Genomic DNA, 21,358 nt, shown 5'->3' with positions numbered 1-21,358 from the left:
AATTACACACTGAGGAGATACTTTCAAACAAGTTGTACAGGCATTCACAATCTGAAGCAAAAGTCTACAGGTTGCAACCATATACTACAGTAAATCACAGGAAACGCATTTCATACAAGTATTTATTAAGTATGTAACAATTAGTTTAAAAATAGAAAGATTTTTCTAAAACAAATGCATGTCATCATTAGAAATAAACACATCTGAACTCATAGCGAATGAGTTATGTCAAAGGGTGTGTGAGCCCAGAAGCAGCTTTAAGGGAAACCATAACACTGACTGAGATGCTGTTAAAAAGGCGTTTGATGTCCTCTCCCCTCACAATCCTTCATTAATACGTAATGGAGCACAACATAATCACCTGTCTGTATTTCCCCAATCTCCATCTTTCTTACATTGTTTCAGATCCTCCAAACAGGATTCTGGTCCTTGTGTCAGTCTGTCTTTCAGTGGGAATCAACATAGTCATTAAGAACATTTTACTTCCCCACCTCTCCTCTCCAAGTTTGTGGTTATTGGATGTGTGGCCGTGGTTTGAGAATTAGTTTCCCCGTCTGTAAGAGACATAACCATCAAAGTCAATACAATGCATAGATGTACAGGGAATAATTCAAAATCATACTTTTAAATTATGTCATGGATGACCAAAAACATGACAGCTGAATTGAATTGATTAGGAATTAAGGTAATCTCAACGAAGATGATTTATGCAATTTACATCATCGCAGGACATGTTGTATTCCGCCAAAACTGTCCGACAGCGAGCTGCAATACTTAAAGAGAGTGAGTTAAAGGAGAATTGTCCTATTTCTGAAGTAAATCTCTATTTTTTATGTAAATGGCATGTTATAGAAGGGTCCAGACACTTCTCTTGTGATTTGGCTTGTTTTTGAGAAACTAACCACAACAGCGATTCAATTTCTCATTGCTTGTTGTGCAGTATCAGGCCACACAAGACATGAACAAAAGCAACAACAACAAAAAATTTGGGAAACAAACACGCTCTCAGTATAGTGATGTATAGGATTATTAAGGCTACCAGGTCCATAGCTGTCATTTACCATCCAACAGTATCACTATTTACTTAAAGGATTATTTTCAGTACAGTGATGTAGGTCTTTAGATGTTGTACACATGAAATTGTGTCATTTCGAACTTTATCCGCAACATTTTAATCCATTTTGGTCAAGTAGCACTTTTTCCCCACGCAGCTGTGCAGGTCGAGCGAGTCCCTATTGTACACAGACATAGCCCACGCAACACAGCTGGTAGAAGAAAAGTCTTGAGTTGCACAAAATGGAATATAACGTTGCAGATAAAGTTTGGAATGACACAATTTCATGTGTACAACATCTAAAGACCTGGGATACTATATTGACAATTCTCCTTCACAATCCTACTGAAAATATTAAGTGTGGAACTTTAAACAAGAGGAAGGATACATTGATGGTGCAACGACTCGTTTGTGTATTCCAGCAAAGAACAGAGCGATCAAAGTGATGCAGCTGATGGTGAAGAAGGGATGGTTCCACAACGATGAGAAGAAAGACACCTGAGAAAGACAGCCGGGGGTACAGAGAGATTATACAGGCAAACACACACAACCAAACTAAAATCACAAACACACTGATCTGTGTGAAATGTATCCTACTTTATCACATACACAATCAAGCTGCCATCACAAACATACTGACCTTCTGTGTGTCAGGGTCTATCAACCAGTTCCAGGCTCCAGTTGCAGTACAAACAGAGACCACTATTAGAATCACTGAAACAATGTGAGATATTGAATTATATCACCATAAAAAAAAGTGCCAGAATAATGTGGGTCTGAATACTGGTACAAGAAAATACAAAATACTCAGGCTGGGAGGCCATTTACTCTTGAAATGATTATGGTTTGACAGTTGCAGTGTAGTCATTGATTATAGTTAGTTTCAATAGAGTCATTCATTATGGTTAGACAGAGTTGGAACTACAAATACTTACTTCGCCACCTCCCAGTTGCAGGTTGCAAACAGGAGACGTATTCTGTTAATCTTCTCTCAAAAGCTTTTAGATCTGCAAAAACAAGCTGTGCGTCAGGGCATTCATCTACATTTCTATCAATGTTCTTGATCAACACCACATGAAGGAACATACAATATCCTTTATATGCGCTGTGCTTGATTGGTTTGGAACCGATGGAGTATTTCAAAAAGTAAATTAAGCACAACTGCATAGTGAAGGCTCCGATTCCACTGAATTGCTATTGGAAGAGTAAATTGTAGCTTCAGAGTTAACCGTTACATCTTCATGAGGACGCCTGTCCAAAGGGACTGAATTATATTTAGTTTGGACTGGCAAAACAAGCCTATAGTTAACGACCTTTGTGATAACCTGGACATCAATAGAATCAAACAAATGGGGTAAAGTACGCGGATACGTTTGCATTGGTTAACCGTTCTGGCGCTACCTGTTCTGGTGAGCGTGCAGCGGTGGTCTTCTGGGGCTAACAACTACCGATATGCTAACTATTTACAGCATAGCTAGCTAGCCGGCTAATTATTGTAGCTAACAAGCCTTTGCGTGCATTTATTTTGTACAAGTTAATGTCGAACCCCCGCGGAGGGAAATCAGCAAAAATGTAATTAGCTTGAGTTTGGTATTTTGACGAATTTACAAATGAATGTCCTTTAATTAAGAGAAAAGGTTAGCCTAGCTAGCGACGTCACCGCGGCTGGCTAATCAACAAACGACTCAAGTGAATTGTGAAGGCACGTTTGTCACCGTGCGTTTTACTTTATAGCGAAACTTCACTTATAATAACATGCATCATGATTTGTGAAAATAAATTAATTTGCTTGCCATGTTGACTACCTTCGGCCTGTTCCAAGGAATTCATTGCTCTTCTCTCCGGCTGGTGGACGTGCTAGCTAGTTCTCCTGGGCAATTGGGAACAGGCGAAAACCTTAACGTGGATTGGCCGATTTCGGAAAATGTACAGTGATTGGTTTAAACAAGTAACTGCTTCGGCGCAACCCCTAGCACAAACGCATCCACTCTTCAGATATGATCTGGAAGTAGGTTGCAGAGACTAAATAACCATTTAATATGTATTTGTTTAAAATCATCTTTATTGACTGTTCAAAGACCGCACGAACAACTCTGGTGAAATAATTGTGTTATATTGACAGAATACTAAATGTGTTTAGTAAATCTCACTGATCTCGTTGTGAGGAATCTTTGGTCAATGTAGCAGCAACTAGATTTGCCTCGGCTACGTTACAATTACATCACATTAAATATGAAATGTTACAGGCAATCAAGTTCTTAAATAATGTAGCCAGCTTTGTTGTTTATGGGAACCAGCTTGTTTGCTAACTACACATTAAACATTTCGTTCAGCACGTTATCCACATCATCAACAGATATATCTTTCATATCGAAAACATCAAAACCATCCTGGTTGTTGTAGGTGACCTCACTGAAGGTCCAGCCAATTAGAGCTCTGAATCCTGTAGCCTTCTGCAGTGAGCAGATGGACTTGTTGGTGAATAGAGACTTTGGATCTGTCTGAAGACAGTGGGAAGTCTCTAGGAAAGTATCAACCCCACGGGGAACCAGGGTGAAGCCTTAGATCTTCTTGGTTGGGCTCTTGTGTACCAGAGGCGAGTTGGTAAAGACCTCATTGAGAACCAGAGGCTTTCGACCAGTCTTCTCCAACTTCCACAGGTCTCCATCTTGTATGAGATGGAAGACGTCAGGGGATTGTGGCTGGTCCTTCCCGGAGACGAGCTCAAGAGGGTACCATATTTGGGAGGATACCCCAAAGCTCAAGTCTGCAATGTAAGCAGTCCCATCAATTAACTACCTTGTTCGTGAGGTGAGAGTCTTTTGGGCCAAAATGGTTTATGGTGTTGTTGTAGACTCTTGAACCCAGTGTTACTGGATTATAACACATCTCTTTTAGCACCCAAGCAAAGAGGAGGTTATTCTCATCAACTCATGGTCCATAGTGATCTTCTCACCACAGTGAATGCTGAGGTTTTCAAATGGTATTGACATCACATGGTGTTTGTGGACCTGGTTCAGTGTTTCAAGGTCTGGTTTAGAAAATGGGCCGTGGAACCCGATCCTCTTGAAGTACTCTTCCAGATTCATTTTGTCCCAAGAGTTAACAAAACAAAGACACTGCATGAGTTTATGCTTTTGCAGGATTTACGACTACATATACAGAAACTGACATCCGCTAATGTCTCATTCCCAATTTGTTTTTCACATGGAGTAAGATCCTATTTTCAATTGAAACACCACCACATAGGCATTATCCTTGAATTGAAGGATAAAGGATTAAAGAATAGACAAAAACGTGTGATACTACATGGAGGTACAGGCAGCTATTTTTCATTTCCATTTGATGATTACTTACTTTCACTGTTCAGAGTTCTGCAGGGCAAGAAGGGCAAAGCAGTTGTTCATTAAAAGAGATAAGAATGTCTCTTACATGATTAAAACGGAGCACCCTAGACTTTGCTCATGTACTGGAAAACAAAACTAAAATTCACGAGTGAGCCTTGCATAAGGGACCTCCTCACTTGTAAAACACTGGAGCCTTGTGGTTAGTGATGGGTCGTTCGCGAACGAGTCGGCTCTTGTAGGTGAACATTGGGAGCCGGCTCGCATATCAGAAGAGCTGAATCTATTTATAAAAAATTAAGATATAAAACAATCTAACGATTTAAATGAAAATAATTAACTAATTCAAATAACGAAAAAATAAATAAAATAATATAGGCCTAAATGCTCAAGCGCACACACATTGACTGTCTGCTCAGACTAACAGCCTCACCTGTTGTTCCTGTCAATCAGACACGTAGTGTCAACCAATGAACCAAAGATGCAGGACAATGCACAACATTACTTTATAAGGACTGAATTCTAACATAATTCTGCCAAGCTTGATACAGCTTCAACTAGCACTGACGTGTCAAGTGAGAGGTGTCAAAGCCCATTAGCCCAACAATGGCAGGAGAGTCACACAGTCTACCCCAACCAAATGGAGAGGCCTTAGAAGCTCCCTCCCGCTGTTCAGAGGCAATTAAAATACAGTACCCTTTGCATGTAAAGAATGATAAGGCAAGAAAATATTACAAAATGAAGCTCCTTATGGAAAATCAAGAGACACTTTTTGCTGACTATTACAAAAATGGGAACATCAGCAACCTTATCTTCCACACAAACCATCCCCTGGCATGGCACAGTGCTATGTTAGCACACTACCCCCTTGTTAAGAGAGGGGGGTTAACGAGGGGTGGAAACTCAGAATACTTGATAACGAGGACTCTGAGTTAAGTAATATAAATATCTATAAGTCCGGAACAGTAATGGTACAGAGTAACCCCAAACAGTTTCAGCTGGACTTTCACCTAATCAAAGAATTAGCCCAGCAGGAGAAGCTCTCCCTTGATAAAGATACCCCCACCCCGAGAGGATCAGACCAGACCTCTTCATTATGTAACCCCACAGATGAGCAACCCCCAGCGGAGGGTCAACCTCCCAGCACAGATTACCACTCCCTCATTGAAATGAAGGACAAATTCACCCAGCTGGAGATAAGGCAGGTGGAGCTGGAACAGCAGGTGATTACACTTCAGTCAGCACAGACCCAGACAACAGTCCAGCACAACAACAGTCCCTTAACCAGACCCGGAGAGCTGGAGGTGGATAGAGACATATCTGCACTCTGGACAGTGGTGAGACAACTACAACAGGAGAAAGAGGAGCAGAACAGAGCACTAGAGGAGAGTATCAGACTGCTGGTGGAGGAGAGGTTGAGGGGGATGGAGGAGAGGGTGAGGGGGATGGAGGAGAAGTTGAGGGGGACGGCGTGTGACAGAGAACAACCCACTAGAGAGGTGGCCACCCCCACAGAGAAGCCAGCAGAACAGCCCACCTCAGCACCCAACAAAAGTCTCGACACCACAGCAGAACAGTCCACACCAGACCCTGACCATAGAGTCAACACCACAGCAGAACAGTCCACACCAGACCCTGACCATAGAGTCGACATCACAGCACAACAGACAAATGAAGAACCCCAAGCCCAGAGGCTCTCACCCCCTCTGAGCACCCCCCCTGTCAGCCACCCTGATAGCCCTTCTGTCAACCCCCCCACACCCACTGAGGACAAACACAAGACACAGATTGTGCTACTTATGGACTCAAATGGGAAATATATAGAAGAAGAAAACCTTTTTCCCAAACACAGTGTGTCTAAACTCTGGTGTCCAAACACCCAGCGCGCCCTAGACCTTCTGTCTGAGGCCAAACTAGGCTCACCCAGCCACATAATAATACACACAGGCACAAATGACCTGAGAGCACAGCAGGAAAGAGTGGCCACAGCACTGAAGGGAGTGATTGAAAAGGCTTCTTCTACTTTCCCCAACGCACAAGTGGTTATCTCCACCCTGCTACCACGAAAAGACTTCCACCCCGCCACAATACAGCGGGTAAATGCAAGTATTTCCCGTGACTGTGCCTCAAAACCAAACGTTTTCCTGGCCCACCACTCCACCCTGGACTTGAACAGCCTCTATGACCAGGTCCACCTCTACAAGGCAGCAGTGCCCACCTTTGCCCGAACTCTAAAGGACATCGCTCTCAAACGTATCCCCAACACTTCACACAGGAGCAACAGATCAATAGACACCCCACCCAGACCAGCGAGACACCCTCCCAGATCTGCAGGACCCCCCCCCCTGGACCTACACATAGAGGACCCACGCCAAGAGGAATTACATCCAGACCACAGTACACCCAAACACATCCACACCCCCACCCCACCAATCCACCCCCCTCAACCATGCCCACACTCCATTTAGGCCCCCAGATCAGACCTATGCCACTCCTGCCCACCCCATGCACCCCACCCCCGCAAAGAGGGCCTCAACATGGAAGCCACACATACGCCCAGGTAGTGAGCGGGCAAACAGTCCCAACCCCCACTCTCACACTCGCCCAAGCCAATGGCATGTACCAGATGCTCAGCAGGCTCTGCTCACACTTACTGGCCTGAGGCCAAACCACGACCAACAACATTGGACACTCTGGAACAAAAAGCTTTCACTATATTATCCTGGAATATCCAAGGCCTGAGGTCAACTGCCTTTGGCCTAAAGAGCAGAAACCCAGACTTCACCAAAGAAATCGGTAATACAGACATTGTCATCCTGCAAGAAACCTGGTATAGAGGAGACGGACCCACTGGTTGCCCTCTAGGTTACAGAGAGCTGGTAGTCCCATCCACCAAACTACCAGGTGTGAAACAGGGAAGGGACTCAGGGGTATGCTAATTTGGTATAGAACAGACCTAACTCACTCCATTAAATTAATCAAAACAGGAACATTCTACATTTGGCTAGAAATTCAAAAGGAAATTATTCTAACAGAGAAAAATGTCCTCCTGTGTGCTACCTACAGTATATCCCCCCACTAGAATCCCCATATTTTAATGAAGACAGCTTCTCCATCCTGGAGGGGGAAATCAATCATTTCCAGGCCCAGGGACATGTACTAGTCTGTGGCGACCTAAATGCCAGAACCGGACAAGAACCTGACACCCTCAGCACACAGGGGGACAAACACCTGCCTGGAGGTGACAGTATTCCCTCCCACATATGCCTCCCTAGGCACAACTATGACAACATAACCAACAAAAACGGGTCACAACTCCTGCAGCTCTGTCGCACGCTGGGTATGTACATAGTCAACGGTAGGCTTCGAGGGGACTCCTATGGTAGGTATACCTATAGCTCATCTCTTGGCAGTAGTACTGTAGACTACTTTATCACTGACCTCAGCCCAGAGTCTCTCAGAGCGTTCACAGTCAGCCCACTGACACCCCTATCAGACCACAGCAAAATCACAGTCTACTTAAACAGAGCAATACTCAATCATGAGGCATCAAAGCCAAAGGAACTGAGTAACATTAAGAAATGCTATAGATGAAAGGAATGCAGTTTGGCAACCTACCAAAAAACAATTAGGCAACAACAAATTCAATCCCTTTTAGACAATTTCCTGGGTAAAACGTTCCACTGTAATAGTGAAGGTGTAAACTTGGCAGTAGAAAATCTTAACAGTATATTTGACCTCTCAGCTTCCCTATCAAATCTAAAAATCTCAAATAGAAAACCGAAGAAAATTAACAATAATGACAAATGGTTTGATGAAGAATGCAAAAATCTAAGAAAGAAATTGAGAAACCTGTCCAACCAAAAACATAGAGACCCGGAAAACCTGAGTCTACGCCTTCACTATGGTGAATCACTAAAACAATACAGAAATACACTACGGAAAAGAAGGAACAGCATGTCAGAAATCAGCTCAATGCAATTGAAGAATCCATAGACTCTAACCACTTCTGGGAAAATTGGAAAACACTAAACAAACAACAACACGAAGAATTATCTATCCAAAATGGAGATGTATGGGTAAACCACTTCTCCAATCTTTTTGGCTCTATAACAAAGAATAAAGAGCAAAAACATATACATGATCAAATACAGATCTTAGAATCAACTATTAAAGACTACCAGAACCCACTGGATTCTCCAATTACATTGAATGAGTTACAGGACAAAATAAAAACCCTCCAACCCAAAAAGGCCTGTGGTGTTGATGATATCCTCAATGAAATGATCAAATATACAGACAACAAATTCCAACTGGCTATACTAAAACTCTTTAACATCATACTTAGCTCTGGCATCTTCCCCAATATTTGGAACCAAGGACTGATCACCCCAATCCACAAAAGTGGAGACAAATTTGACCCCAATAACTACCGTGGAATATGTGTCAACAGTAACCTTGGGAAAATCCTCTGCATTATTATTAACAGCAGACTTCTCATGCTACATTTCCACAATGAAAACAATGTACTGAGCAAATGTCAAATTGGCTTTTTCACCAAATTACCGTACAACAGACCATGTATTCACCCTGCACAAAAATGGGACAAACACCAAATTGAGACTCTGCCCTGACAGTAAATCAGAATTCTGCAAAAATATCCTCCACTGTGTAGAGCACACGTAGAACACCAAATAATGCATGCAGAGCAGAAAAAGAAACATTAGGCTAAAAATACTTGATACCCACTAATTATCAAAATCAAAATCAGAAAAGAGCTGTTAAATTCTACAACCACCTAAAAGGAAGCGATTCACAAACCTTCCATAACAAAGCCATCACCTACAGAGAGATGAACCTGGAGAAGAGTCCCCTAAGCAAGCTGGTCCTGGGGCTCTGTTCACAAATACAAACACACCATACAGAGCCCCAGGACAACAGCACAATTAGACCCAACCAAATCATGAGAAAACAAAAAGATAATTACTTAACACATTGGAAAGAATTAACAAAAAAACAGAGCAAACTAGAATGCTATTTGGCCCTACACAGAGAGTACACAGCGTCAGAATACATGACCACTGTGACTGACCCAAAATTAAGGAAAGCTTTGACTATGTACACAATCAGTGAGCATAGCCTTACTATTGAGAAAGGCCGCCGTAGGCAGACATGGCTCTCAAGAGAAGACAGGCTATGTGCTCACTGCCCACAAAATGAGGTGGAAACTGAGCTGCACTTCCTAACCTCCTGCCCAATGTATGACCATATTAGAGAGACATATTTCCCTCAGATTACACAGATCCACAAAGAATTTGAAAACAAATCCAATTTTGAAAAACTCCCATATCTATTGGGTGAAATTCCACAGTGTGCCATCACAGCAGCAAGATTTGTGACCTGTTGCCACAAGAAAAGGGCAACCAGTGAAGAACAAACACCATTGTAAATACAACCCATATTTATGCTTATTTATTTTATCTTGTGTCCTTTAACCATTTGTACATTGTTAAAACACTGTATATATATATATATATATATATAATATGACATTTGTAATGTCTTTACTGTTTTGAAACTTCTGTATGTGTAATGTTTACTGTTATATATTCACTTTGTATGTTGTCTACCTCACTTGCTTTGGCAATGTTAACACATGTTTCCCATGCCAATAAAGCCCTTGAATTGAATTGCAGGAGAGAGGGCCGAGCCAACTCACTCACAGTCACACACTTAGCAGCGGAGGAGGGAGAGGAAGGACGGCTGTGAAAATAACATCTGGAAAATGATTCGGAAGCACAGTAGCATTTGGATGCATTTTAATAATGTAGACAATATTGGAGCACAGTGTAGAAATTGCCAAAACAAAATCTCATATAAAGCTGGTTACGCCGGCATATGCGAACTGTGCACCCAACTGTGACGCTAGCTGTAGCGGAGCTTCGAGAAACTAGCGGGCCTGCTAGTGATAGTGGTGGAGCCAGCACCTCCACACTTGGAGATATATCCACTCAGTAAAGTAGGCCTACTCCGCTACCCATGGCAACGCAGTCTTCTATGGACCAGTTTATGCCAAAATATGTCTGTAGCAAAACAAGGCCTAATTGATATTGCATTGGCTAAAATGATTGCCACCGATTTACAGCCATTTTCGATCGTGGAGGACAGAGGTTTCATAAATTATAGCAATAGTCTAAATCCAATGTACACAATTCCAAACAGGAAAATCCTTTCAAAATCACTTATTCCACAACTGTACGAGAGCACGCAGACTTCAGTGCGGGAAAGAGTGCTGGACATCAGGGGTAACCACTTCTTACATGTCGGTTACATGTCACTTCATTGAAGATTTTTCGATGTCTAGCTGTCTTCTGGACTACTTTGAGTTCAGCGACAGACGCACCTCGGAGAACTTGGCAGAGGAACTGTTGAGAGTGGCCAGAGAATGGCAAGTAGATGGAAAAGTGGTCTGTTTTGTTAGCGACAATGCAGCTAACATAACCAAAGCCATGAACATTTTAAAATGGACCCATCATCCATGTCTTGCCCACACAATCAACCTGATTGTAAGAGATGCTCTGAAGGTGATAAAGCCCACTGTGGACAAAGCAAAAGCAGCTGTGGAATACTTCCACAGGAGCACAGTATGTGCTGAAAACTAAAGTCTACACAACACCAGAAGGGGATGCATGAGCTGAGGCCTAAACAAGACTGCACTACAAGGTGGAATTCAAAATTTTATGTTGAAACGGTTTCTTGAGTCAAAGGTTTCCATCATCTCTATCCTGGCCATTGTCAATGCACCTGTTGATGCTCTGACCCAACAGGAATGGGAAGTGGTGGAGGTGTGCAGAGTCCTGGAACCCATTGAGCAGGTCATTGTGGAGATTATTGGAGAAAGGTACAGCAAGCAGTTATTACTACATAATTATTTAATCCAATATTATATATGTATAAGCAGTAGATGAGAATTTAGTATCCGTAGACAAAACATAAACCTGAACTAATAAGTTACTATTCTCTCTTTTCAGCTATGTGACAGCCTCAAAAATTATACTCCTGTTAAGGGTCTGCAGCGAATCACAGCCAGTCGCCAGAGAGAAGTAAATGTAACCACAGGACGTGACAGAGTTGATGGACACCCTATGTTCATCAATGGACAGAAAGTTCCACGGAATGGAATATAATCACGTGCTATCAGAAACCTCTGCACTTGACCCCAGGTTTAAGAAGTTAGCCTTCAGTAACGCCAGAGCGATTGATGAGGCTCTTCAAAGAATAACCTCAGCAGCAGGGAGGGACAGCCCCAGCAGTCAGCTTTCTCAGGCACCAGGGCAACAGGAAGAAGAGGGATCAGATGGAGCAGATGCACCAGCAGTAGTGCCACAAACATCTGCTGTTTGGATGCTGTTTGACGAGAGACCAACTGGGTATGCAGCATGAAGGAATCCCTCAGCAGATGCCATAATGTAGGTCCGATCCTATTTGGAGGAGCCCCTCCAGAGATCTGCAGATCCTCTGAGCTGGTGGAAGAACAAGGCTTCTGTCATCCCACGGCTTACTAAAGTCATGACAGGGAGACTGAGGGAAGAAACCGCATCAGCCCATCGAAAGTGAGGCAGCTTGGATTTCTGAATGCAAATCTTTCATAAAAGCAAAATATAGTCAGCATTGCTGTGTGCTGCTGGTTATAACATGGCAATAAAGAAGAGAGAGAAAAGAGGGACCAGTTTAATGTTTTAAGTGGGATGCTGCAGTTTTGCACATTGTTATGTATTTTTCTTTGAAATGGTGTAATATTCTATTATTATGCTGTTCAGATTGTATTTGTTTTGAATGGTTAGATTTATATGCACTTTGTTTATATACATTAAGTTAAACTTTAAATGTAAATGTTTAATAGCATTATTTTTCATAACAAACCAATGCATTTCTAAATAAATTGTGGTTAAGGTAGAGTAAGATTTCCTTTAATTAGAATTGTTTTAACACCAATCATGGTCAAACTATTGCAAATTGTTTGACTTGAAAAAAGACAAAACATATTTGTTTAAAGAGTCGTTTGGGAGCTAAAAGAGCCGTCTCTTTTTGGTGAGCTGAGCCGAACGAGCCGGCTCACTGAAAAGAGCTGGAATGCCCATCACTACTTGTGGTGTATGTATGGGAACTGTTGTACATTTCAGATACACTGAAATTGGATGTTCCTGTGACAACATCCTGAATGAGGTCCCTGGCAGGGACAACATATAAAATCCCTGATATATGGGCTCCTGAGTAGCTCAGTGGTGTAAGGCACTGCATCTCAATACTAGGGGTGTCACTACAGACCCTGGTTCGATTCCAGGCTTTATCACAACTGGCCATGATTGCCACAAGGCGGTGCACAATTGACCCAGAGTCGCAGGGTTAGGGTTTGACCGACAAGGACGTCATTGTAATTAAGAATGTTCTTAACTGACTTGTTAAATAAAGGTCAAATAAAAAAATGTTTTAAAAAAGCTTTAATTCTCTGTCAATAAATAGGAGTTACCTACCACGACAAAAGTGTAAAGTAGGAAGTTTGCGTAGCCCATGCACTGACAAGTCATGAAACCGCTCGCAATTCCTTCCAAGAATTCCACTAGCTCCGCCCAAGGAAGTTGTTTGTAAGCCTGTCACACCGCAACGATAAGGTTGCTACGTTATAACGCCAAGGTAAAAGCCTGTTTTTCAATTGAAATTAAAGTGCTTGATGTTCGATAGCCTCGATCACAGCCTGTAGACCAGTAAAATATGTCAGCGATCTGATTGATACGGTACAGGTTTACACAACTGTCATTGTCGTACTCTTATGTAGCTAAACTAGTTTGCATCAGATGTTGCGTCATGAAGCTAATGTAGCCAAATGTTAAGGTAGCACTATCAAGTAATAGGTCACAATCGTACAAGTATGGCTACGTGATGAGGTTGCAAGTTGTGATACTGCTGGTTGTTATACATTTCGGCACGTGTCTCTTTTACAAATTCAATGTGTTAATTCATGCTCTCTCTGAAGGTACTGTGTGGTATTACTTCAAGCACAATGACCTTCAAGTTTTCTTTTCAGTGAAATGGAAAAGGCGCGAATATGCATGTTTTTGATTACCGGTGGCAGTGGATACTTTGGTTTCCGGTAAGCCCATCAAAATATACATATTTTACATTGTTGCCTGTACATAGTCTTCATCTCTTCAATACAGAAGAGAACTTCTACATTACCAAGTGAATGTGCAAAATAATTCGGTAACGGTAGTTCTAAACCCCACTAGGGGGAGTTATCATACCAGTTTTTCGAATGATGTTATTCATTATTGTCTATTTATTCTGTGTTACATACTAAAGTGGCAGAACCTTATCACCCCATCAATTGAATTGAATCCCTGCTTACAACAAATTGTTGTGACTTACTAATGGTAGCTTAATAAGCCGTGCTTAACTTGGACAGGAGCTCACCGGAGCTGACCAGCACCTCAAATGTTCTACTGCTTAAGCTCCTGTTCCTTTTATAGAATATGAGCTCAAAGTATTGTGGAGCTCCTGCACCTAAATATAAACAGTACTGCCACCCAAAATAACTATCTGCACCTATTTCAGTCCAAGTCAAGCACTGTTCATAAGTAGGCTAATGACTTTCCTATTTCGTTTTTAATGTTGAACTGAACATTCCTTGAATATCCCTCACTACATGTGAAAGGTTTCCTTATACCCAATATTCCAGATTAACAGGATCACTCTATTCTTCATTTCTTACAGCCTTGCTTGCTCACTACATAAAAAGGGAGCTAAAGTCATTCTGTTTGATATGAGCCCACCCAGCCTAGAGGTTCCAGAGGGCATTGTGTTCCTAAAGGGAGATATTCGTGAGTATGCTCAGGTGGAGAAGGCGGTCACTGGCATGGACTGTGTTTTCCACATCGCCTCCTATGGCATGTCTGGCAGGGAGCAGCTGAACAGGAAGCTGATTGAAGAGGTGAATGTCCAGGGCACAGAGCATGTCCTCAGGGCCTGTGTAGAGGCTGGAGTCTCCAGGCTCATCTACACTAGCACCTTCAACGTAGTGTTCGGAGGCCAAGTCATTGAGGGTGGTGACGAAAGCCTCCCCTACCTACCTCTCCATCTCCACCCTGACCACTACTCCAGAACCAAGTCGGTAGCTGAGATGGCCGTGATGAAAGCCAGTGGTACAGAGCTGAAAGATGGGACAGGTGTGTTGAGGGCCTGTGCTCTGCGTCCAGCCGGTATATACGGGCCTGGCGAGCAGAGGCACCTGCCCAGGATCGTTGGGTACATAGAGAAGGGGATATTCAGGTTTGTGTATGGAGATCCAAGAAGTTTAGTGGAGTTTGTCCATGTAGACAACCTGGTATCTGCACACGAACTGGCTGCAGACGCTCTGATGTCAGAGCACCAGCACCGCTCTGCTGGACAGGCATACTTCATCTCAGACGGAAGACCTGTCAACAACTTTGAGTTCTTCAGACCTCTGGTGGAGGGTTTGGGTTACTCTTTCCCCAAACTACGTCTACCCCTCTCTCTCATTTACTTTGTTGCATTCCTGACTGAGATGATTCACCATCTCATCGGCCCAATCTATAACTTCCAGCCTCTGCTCACACGCACAGAGGTGTATAAGACCGGCGTGACTCATTACTTCAGCATGGCGAAGGCCAAGGCCGAGCTGGGTTATGAGCCCCAGGAGTATAACCTGGAGGAGGTTGTGCAGTGGTTCAAGAGTAGAGGTCACGGAAGAAAACCTAGGGGTTCACGTCTCCAGCGACTGATACTAGATGGTCTTCTATTAGCAGCTCTAGTAGCTCTTGCCCTCTCATACCTCCCAGTGGTTGGCAGTTAATCAGCAGGCAGTAGTAAAGTGATACATCTCAATGGCACATTTAAATGTTGAAACTTGTGCTATACTAGTGGTGATGGATTGTTTAGTTTTCCTTTTATTAATTACAATGTTGGCAATTTGTAAAAATAAAAAATAATATTATTAACCTGGAGTAGAGCTGTTCAAATTAAAGACCACATACCCTTGTCTTAATAAATTACCATGATTGTGTTTTGTGTAAATTCCAACAATGGGGGTGACCGGTATCCTAGTGGTTAGAGCGTTGGGCCAGTAACCGAAAGGTTGCTAGATCGAATCCTGACCTGAATCCCGAATCTCAAATCTGTCGTTCTGCCCCTGAACAAGGCAGTTAACCCACTGTTCCCCGGTAGGCCATCATTGTAAATAAGAATTTGTTCTTTACTGACTTGCCTAGTTAAATAAAATAAAATATATTTATACCTAGTTAGATATATTAACTTTCTCTAAACTTGATTATGCATAAGAGACATCTCTTGGTGCAGATGTCTATTGGTACAAACAAAATTTGGTCCCACTTTAAATGAAGTACAACTTATAAAGCATACATAAAGACTTCATAAGCACTACATAAATGCTTAAATAATCATCTATAACCATATGTCATAAAGAGTGACAACCATTCCCACTGTAGGGTGAATTGCCAAATGTAACAAAACACCATTTAATCCGTTTTTTAATTTATTTTAAAATGTAAACTTTATTTAACTACGCAAGTCAGTTAGGAACAAATTCTTATTTACAATGATGGCCTATTTACAATGACATTTCCTATAAGGGAAAGAACAACAGATTTTTACCTTGTCAGCTCGGTTACTGGCCCAATGCTTTAACCACTAGGCTACCTGCCGCCCTGATGACATACGCTTAAAGATGATTTGTGACGCATTTATGTAGTGCTTATGAAGCCTTTATGTATGCTATACGAAACCCTTTATAAGTTGTACTTCATTTAAAGTGGGACCCAACATTTACATTGGTTTTGTTTTTACATCTCAATTGAAGATGGTACTAAGAAATATGACGGACAATGTATTGATGTTTAACACAAGACTTTATGCTTTTTTTATACTGTACAACTTTGAAATGTTTCATGATGTCCATCAGATTTTTTTGTGAGTGTGTGATATCTTTTATCAGACGTGCTGCTGAATTCCTAACCTTTCTTGTTGTTTTGTGACCAAATCCTAATGGGGATCAATAATTTGTTGGTATCTGTAATAACATTTCCTATAGGGGATATTTTTCTTTATTTTAGTTGGATAATGGTCTTATAATATTATTGACTAAAATTACACGACTGACTTGATTTGTGATTTGTGTTTGTAATGAGTTGCACAAAGTAATAGGCCAACTTCATAAAAAATTGGGGACAAGTCTCAGCTTAATCATCACACATTATATAAACTTTTTTGTAACTTATAAAACATCAATGTTTTTGAGAGAATGCAATATTTTGCTGTCAAGAACAAAATCATAAGTGCGAGTCATGCGACAAATAAGAGATGCATAATCTTGGTGGCAAAAGCCCTTTGTTGATAGACAGAAGAGAAGCCTTCCCTGCAATCGGCATCTAAACTGTGATACATTGTGTCCAGCACTTAAACTTTGATACGTGTCCAGCATGCTCTAGAAACCATCCATTCTAAAAACAGTGAAGCTGTTTCTGTCCCGAAACCGAAAAGGGCAAAGGAAGTTGGGCCAGGTGAGACTGGTCCTTTGTGCAGTTTTTTTAAGGCTGAGATGAATAAAGCCGTACTCTCTAGGGAGTATTCTTTTTTCAAACTCAGGCACCCCCTTGCTGAGTTGGTCGCAATCATTGTTTCGCTCCAGCATTAACCACATTCCAGAGAGGCGGAGTGCACCCCGTCCACTTCCTCGCATTCCTTCTCCACAAACGAGTTCCTTGCGCTAAATTGTGTTTAAAATGGGTTTTGGCGCACTCTGTCTCTTTTAATATGTAAGATGTGGCTGTTAGTGGTGCATTGCAATATTTTCTCGACCTCAAATTTAAATGTGAGGCTCTTTTGGAAAACTGGAGAAAAACTTGACAAGGGAAAATTCCTCCGCGCAGCGCGCCATTGACTGTAAAAGACCTTTCAATTGAACAAAAACTGAAGTTGACAAATGTATCCTGAAGTTGAAACTTTGTGATAAGGGTTTATGTTTTCGAAGAAAAAGATCATGCACCGCTTCGAGATTTCCAAGCACACTGGCCGTTCAGCAAACAGGCGACGATGCCTGGATTGAGCCTGCGTTTTGTTATGATTTCCAAGTGAAATGCAATTACTGCTATCTCTCAGTCGGTAGTCGGTTTGTGGACTAGTGCGCTCTTTCTCTGAACTTGTTCGTCGGCTCCGGAGCAAACCATGGATCACTATGAGGAAGATTTGGGACTCCGGGCGAGTAAATTAATGGAGGACCTTTCCTTATATGAAGCATACAAGGATGGAATGTACAGTTTAAGGAGGGACATGGTTATCAACCCCGATTTGGATTTTTCGTCTCCAACGATACCCGAGCAGAAAAGTACGACAATGAATGGCAACTCTGTGCCTCAGCAACAGACACACAGCGTTGAGAATTACATGACTGGGAATAAAGTGTACACTGCGGCTCCCGTGCGCCCCGTGAATGGCAACAGAGCCGTTCCTGTGGATTATTGCACCCCTCAAAGAGACATAGTTTATCCTAATGAAGATAGCTATTGCACCAAATCCGAAATTGCTTTGCCGTGTTATAGCGGCGCGTCCGAGCGACACAGGAGGTACTCCTTGGAGGTGCTGGGGCATAGGTACAGCACTGGTAGCGCGTACGATGGAGTGGTTTTGAACAAGCCAGTACCTTCACCTGGCAACAGATGCAACAGTATATGTGTTACCACCAACCACGACGGCAGATACAATGCAACCAGCCCGCGGTCCAGTTTCGTATCCTCCCTCTCCTCCCAGGAGCAAAGCAAACATGCAAGCCCGAGGTCGAGCATCAGTAGCCCGCGCACGAGTCTCTTGGTACCCGGGCAAGACAAGTACACTAGTCCCAGGTCCAGTCTGGTACACTGTGAAGGGAGCAGTGCCCTCAGCCCCCGGTCTAGCTATGCAAGTACAGCCAGCGACACAAGTAAACATTCCAGCCCAAGGGCCAGTCTGAACAGCTATGACTGCTGCAGTAAGCCCAGCAGTAACCGCACCAGCGGCATCAGTATGGGCTACGACCAAAGGCACATCAGCCCCAGGTCCAGCACAGCGAGCCAGTATTCTTGTACCACCAGTCCACGTTCTAGCTATTCTGATTCGCGTTACATGCCTGTGGAGAACCATGATCTTGAGGGTGCAGTTTTGCATGGCATGCCGGTGGCCAGTCCCCGGTCAAGCATCTGCAGCCAGGAAGGGTGCGCAAGACCCGGGACAATAGCTAACTGCGTCGTTAGTCCCCGGTCCAGTATCTCCAGTCACAGTTCCAGAAGTTCCCAGAGCTCCAGGGGATCTATGAGCACCTACCCAGATCTCCAACTGCCTTCACCCAGGTCCTCAATGCTGGGGACTGGTTTGCAGGAGGACATACTAACCCAAGATTGTGGCGATACCAACGGTGTTCATAGTCGTATCCATCTCCAAGCGCTCTCTGGGATGCCAGAGGCCCTGCCACAGCATGCACCACAACAGTCAACCCAGGCAGGGATGAACACAGAGGTGACCGCTGGATCACCATCATCTTCTTATGGGCTCCATATGAAAACTCCAGCCTCAGGGCAGAGGTTTAAACTACCTTACCAGGTGACCCCATGCCGGGAAAGTGGCCCAAGCCAAGCAGAAAGGAGTCTGGAAGCACTCACCTTGGAGCTGGAGAAGGAGTTAGAAATGCACATGAAAAAAGAATACTTTGGTAAGTGTAACTCCTCCTATGAACACTGTTGATTATAAGGAACACTATGAGAGTGCAATGAAGTGAGAATAAAGCTTTAAAATAGAAAAACAAAAAATGAAATGAAACAATATTTTGATTGATCTTGGTATATCTTTTTTTAGACTACTTGTAAACTTATGACAGCTCCCTAAACATGTCTCAATAAGAGGTCAGAATTCGGCTATTCTTACACAAAGTCAAATTAATTAGTCAGGTAAAAATGTAAAAGGGGCAGACTACATCCTCCACGTTCCATGTGTTTGGTGGTCTGATAATAACCCTCATGGTAATGAACTTGAACTCTGGTGCCCTGTGGTCCATACATGTGTGAAAGATAAGTCAATTGATGGGCTTCACTGGGTTACTTCATCTTCAGCTGGGTCACTAACCTCATTATAGCTGAGCACATGTTCATTGGCACAACACAGGACAGCACAACACAGGTCAGGCCATGGAGATTTGGAAACATTTTCAATTATAACACCTAATTTTATTGCTTGACACAAACATCTCATCACTGGTTCTAGTTGATTTACCTAATAAATATTTTCCCTTTGATAATGTGTTTACACTGTAGATAATTTTAGTTTATTTGAAGCATGGGCTTCAACCTCTTAGAGCGCAGTGCAAAAACGAAACATTCATTTTTCAAGTTTAAGAATATTATCTTCACATTACATTTTGTGTTGTCATAATATTTGGTGTGTTTGGTATCGTGGGAGGCTGAGGCGGCGTTAGGCTAACTGGAGCATTAACTGAGTGATCAGGCCCATTTTGTCCATGGAGCAGGCTGATTGGTCAAACAGTGTTGTGGCTTGGCCACAGCAGCCCTGCCACTGATCAATCAGAACTGGCTGGTCACGCCTGAGGTAGCCCTTTGCCTCAAGTCCTTGGGTGTTTTGTGAGGTGAGGTGGGGGTGGGGGAATTCTGTCCAGAGAGTTACTGGGGATCCTTTTCATTATAAAATCACAGTCCTGATCTCCATCTCTGTACCTTGCACAGCAAGTGTAATAACAATAGTGTAAGAACATAGTAATAACAGCCTAACTACATTACCTATTGACATAACAGGGATTTTCTTATGTGTAACAAGTCAGGTGTTATTAATTGTTGTTACTCATGTTACTACAAAGCAGCTATTTTGTAGTGCTAAGTAAATCCATTGTTTACTATTCCAGTGTAGTTGTGGAGCTTGTAACGTTTGTCTGTTTAATCGTCATGCTGTAGTTAAAAGGGGCCGTTGAACATGACTTCAGCCTAGCTTCACTGAGCTTTGTTGTCATCTCATCTAGTGGCTGGTTGCAACCTTAACAACTAACATGTATTCTATAATGCCAACAACGACTCCCTCTGTGGCAGATAAGAGTGGCTTTTGCAGGGAAATACACATTTCTGTTTTGGCAGAGCTAACGTTTACACAGCGCTGAGTGGGGCTGAATGGAACCTTCTGTTCTGTCCCAGGGAGCGAGTAGATACCCTTCAGTGATTCAGTGGTCTTGCTGTTTGGTGAAAACGCCCGGCAAGTCGGACACTGCAGCGGGCATTCTCTGAAAGACTTCTCTCTCTGCCGTTTCACTCTGTGCATTCCATAAGCTAGATTTTTTTTGTTCCTTTTTTCTCCATGAGTGCTCTGAGCTGAAACCTTTTGCAACATATTCCCTCCCTGAGACTTGAAATCATTGTTTTTGAAGGTGTAAACTCTCCCCTCCCACAGGAAAAGTAGGGAGAATCTATCCACCTTTTGAATGTGCTGATGGACAAATGGCTGCAGTCTGAGAACAGAACAGTGGTTTGATTTTGTTTTCCTCCAGTGCGCTGGCTGGCTCAGAGTGATGCTGAGACGGCTGTTCATTTGTCACAGAGGAGCAGGTGAGAGCTGTAGAATGTAGCAGACAGAAGCCCCTCACAGTACGCTGGGCCAAGAGAGAGAGAGAGAGAGAGAGCCAGCTCTGTTTCCATGGCGACAGTGGAGAAATTGATCGCCCGGGCTTTGAGGTCTGTGCTGTCACACTGCGTTGCTCTGCTCTGTGCTCTGCCTCACTGCAGGCCCCTGTGTGGCCTCTGTTTGTTGTGGTGGCGAAGGAGCTGTGAATCAACAGCTGGCCCGGGACAGACCAGCATTGAGGCCTCCAGAGCAGAGCAGAGCCGCCCCGCCCCCGGCTCGC

At 43.0% G+C, this 21,358-nt stretch overlaps 3 protein-coding genes and 1 pseudogene across 5 annotated transcripts in view; 2 read left to right on the top strand and 2 right to left on the bottom strand.

Annotated features, from left to right (window-relative positions):
- Positions 1–104: 104 nt before the first annotated feature.
- Positions 105–2,999, bottom strand: LOC112249352 (nuclear envelope phosphatase-regulatory subunit 1). 2 transcript variants are annotated; one of them, XM_024419206.2, is made up of 6 exons: positions 2,848–2,999; positions 1,990–2,061; positions 1,695–1,768; positions 1,443–1,552; positions 719–773; positions 105–554 (listed from the first exon to the last, which is right to left on the bottom strand). In XM_024419206.2, the coding sequence occupies exons 1-6, from the start codon at positions 2,882–2,884 to the stop codon at positions 513–515; spliced, it is 390 nt and encodes a 129-aa protein (XP_024274974.1). In that variant the 5' UTR covers positions 2,885–2,999; the 3' UTR covers positions 105–512. The 2 variants fall into 2 exon arrangements, with proteins under 2 accessions (XP_024274974.1, XP_024274975.1); XM_024419207.2 differs by having other exon boundaries at positions 2,860–2,999.
- A 313-nt stretch (positions 3,000–3,312) lies between these two features.
- On the bottom strand, positions 3,313–4,143 carry LOC112249350 (annotated as a pseudogene).
- An 8,845-nt stretch (positions 4,144–12,988) lies between these two features.
- Positions 12,989–16,595, top strand: sdr42e1 (short chain dehydrogenase/reductase family 42E, member 1). 2 transcript variants are annotated; one of them, XM_024419199.2, is made up of 3 exons: positions 12,989–13,092; positions 13,484–13,549; positions 14,170–16,595. In XM_024419199.2, the coding sequence occupies exons 2-3, from the start codon at positions 13,488–13,490 to the stop codon at positions 15,266–15,268; spliced, it is 1,161 nt and encodes a 386-aa protein (XP_024274967.1). In that variant the 5' UTR covers positions 12,989–13,092; positions 13,484–13,487; the 3' UTR covers positions 15,269–16,595. The 2 variants fall into 2 exon arrangements, with proteins under 2 accessions (XP_024274967.1, XP_024274968.1); XM_024419200.2 differs by having other exon boundaries at positions 13,047–13,092; positions 13,433–13,549.
- Positions 16,596–17,106: 511 nt separating this feature from the next.
- Positions 17,107–21,358, top strand: part of wtip (WT1 interacting protein) — a 34,587-nt gene continuing 30,335 nt past the window's right edge. The window contains exon 1 of the mRNA XM_024419185.2: positions 17,107–19,171. Within this exon, the coding sequence (XP_024274953.2) occupies positions 17,656–19,171 (1,516 nt within the window). The 5' untranslated portion in view covers positions 17,107–17,655. The remainder of the gene's footprint in view (positions 19,172–21,358) is intronic.

The sequence above is a fragment of the Oncorhynchus tshawytscha genome, linkage group LG12 (genome assembly GCF_018296145.1).
Source record: "Oncorhynchus tshawytscha isolate Ot180627B linkage group LG12, Otsh_v2.0, whole genome shotgun sequence".
Classification (NCBI taxonomy): domain Eukaryota; kingdom Metazoa; phylum Chordata; class Actinopteri; order Salmoniformes; family Salmonidae; genus Oncorhynchus; species Oncorhynchus tshawytscha.
The sequence above is the reverse complement of the archived record's forward strand: the minus strand, read 5'-3'. Positions and strand labels throughout refer to the sequence as shown.

Excerpts from the sequence above, each read along its gene's own strand:
- LOC112249352 (XM_024419206.2), bottom strand. The coding sequence starts at position 2,884 with ATGAATTCCTTGGAACAGGCCGAAGGTAGTCAACATG. Across the intron at positions 1,769-1,989 it reads TGCAACTGGGAGGTGGCGAA|TGATTCTAATAGTGGTCTCT; the intron begins GTAAGTATTTGT and ends ACATTGTTTCAG. Across the intron at positions 774-1,442 it reads CGAGTCGTTGCACCATCAAT|TATTGCAGCTCGCTGTCGGA; the intron begins GTATCCTTCCTC and ends ACTCTCTTTAAG.
- sdr42e1 (XM_024419199.2), top strand. The coding sequence starts at position 13,488 with ATGGAAAAGGCGCGAATATGCATGTTTTTGATTACCGGTGGCAGTGGA. Across the intron at positions 13,550-14,169 it reads AGTGGATACTTTGGTTTCCG|CCTTGCTTGCTCACTACATA; the intron begins GTAAGCCCATCA and ends CATTTCTTACAG.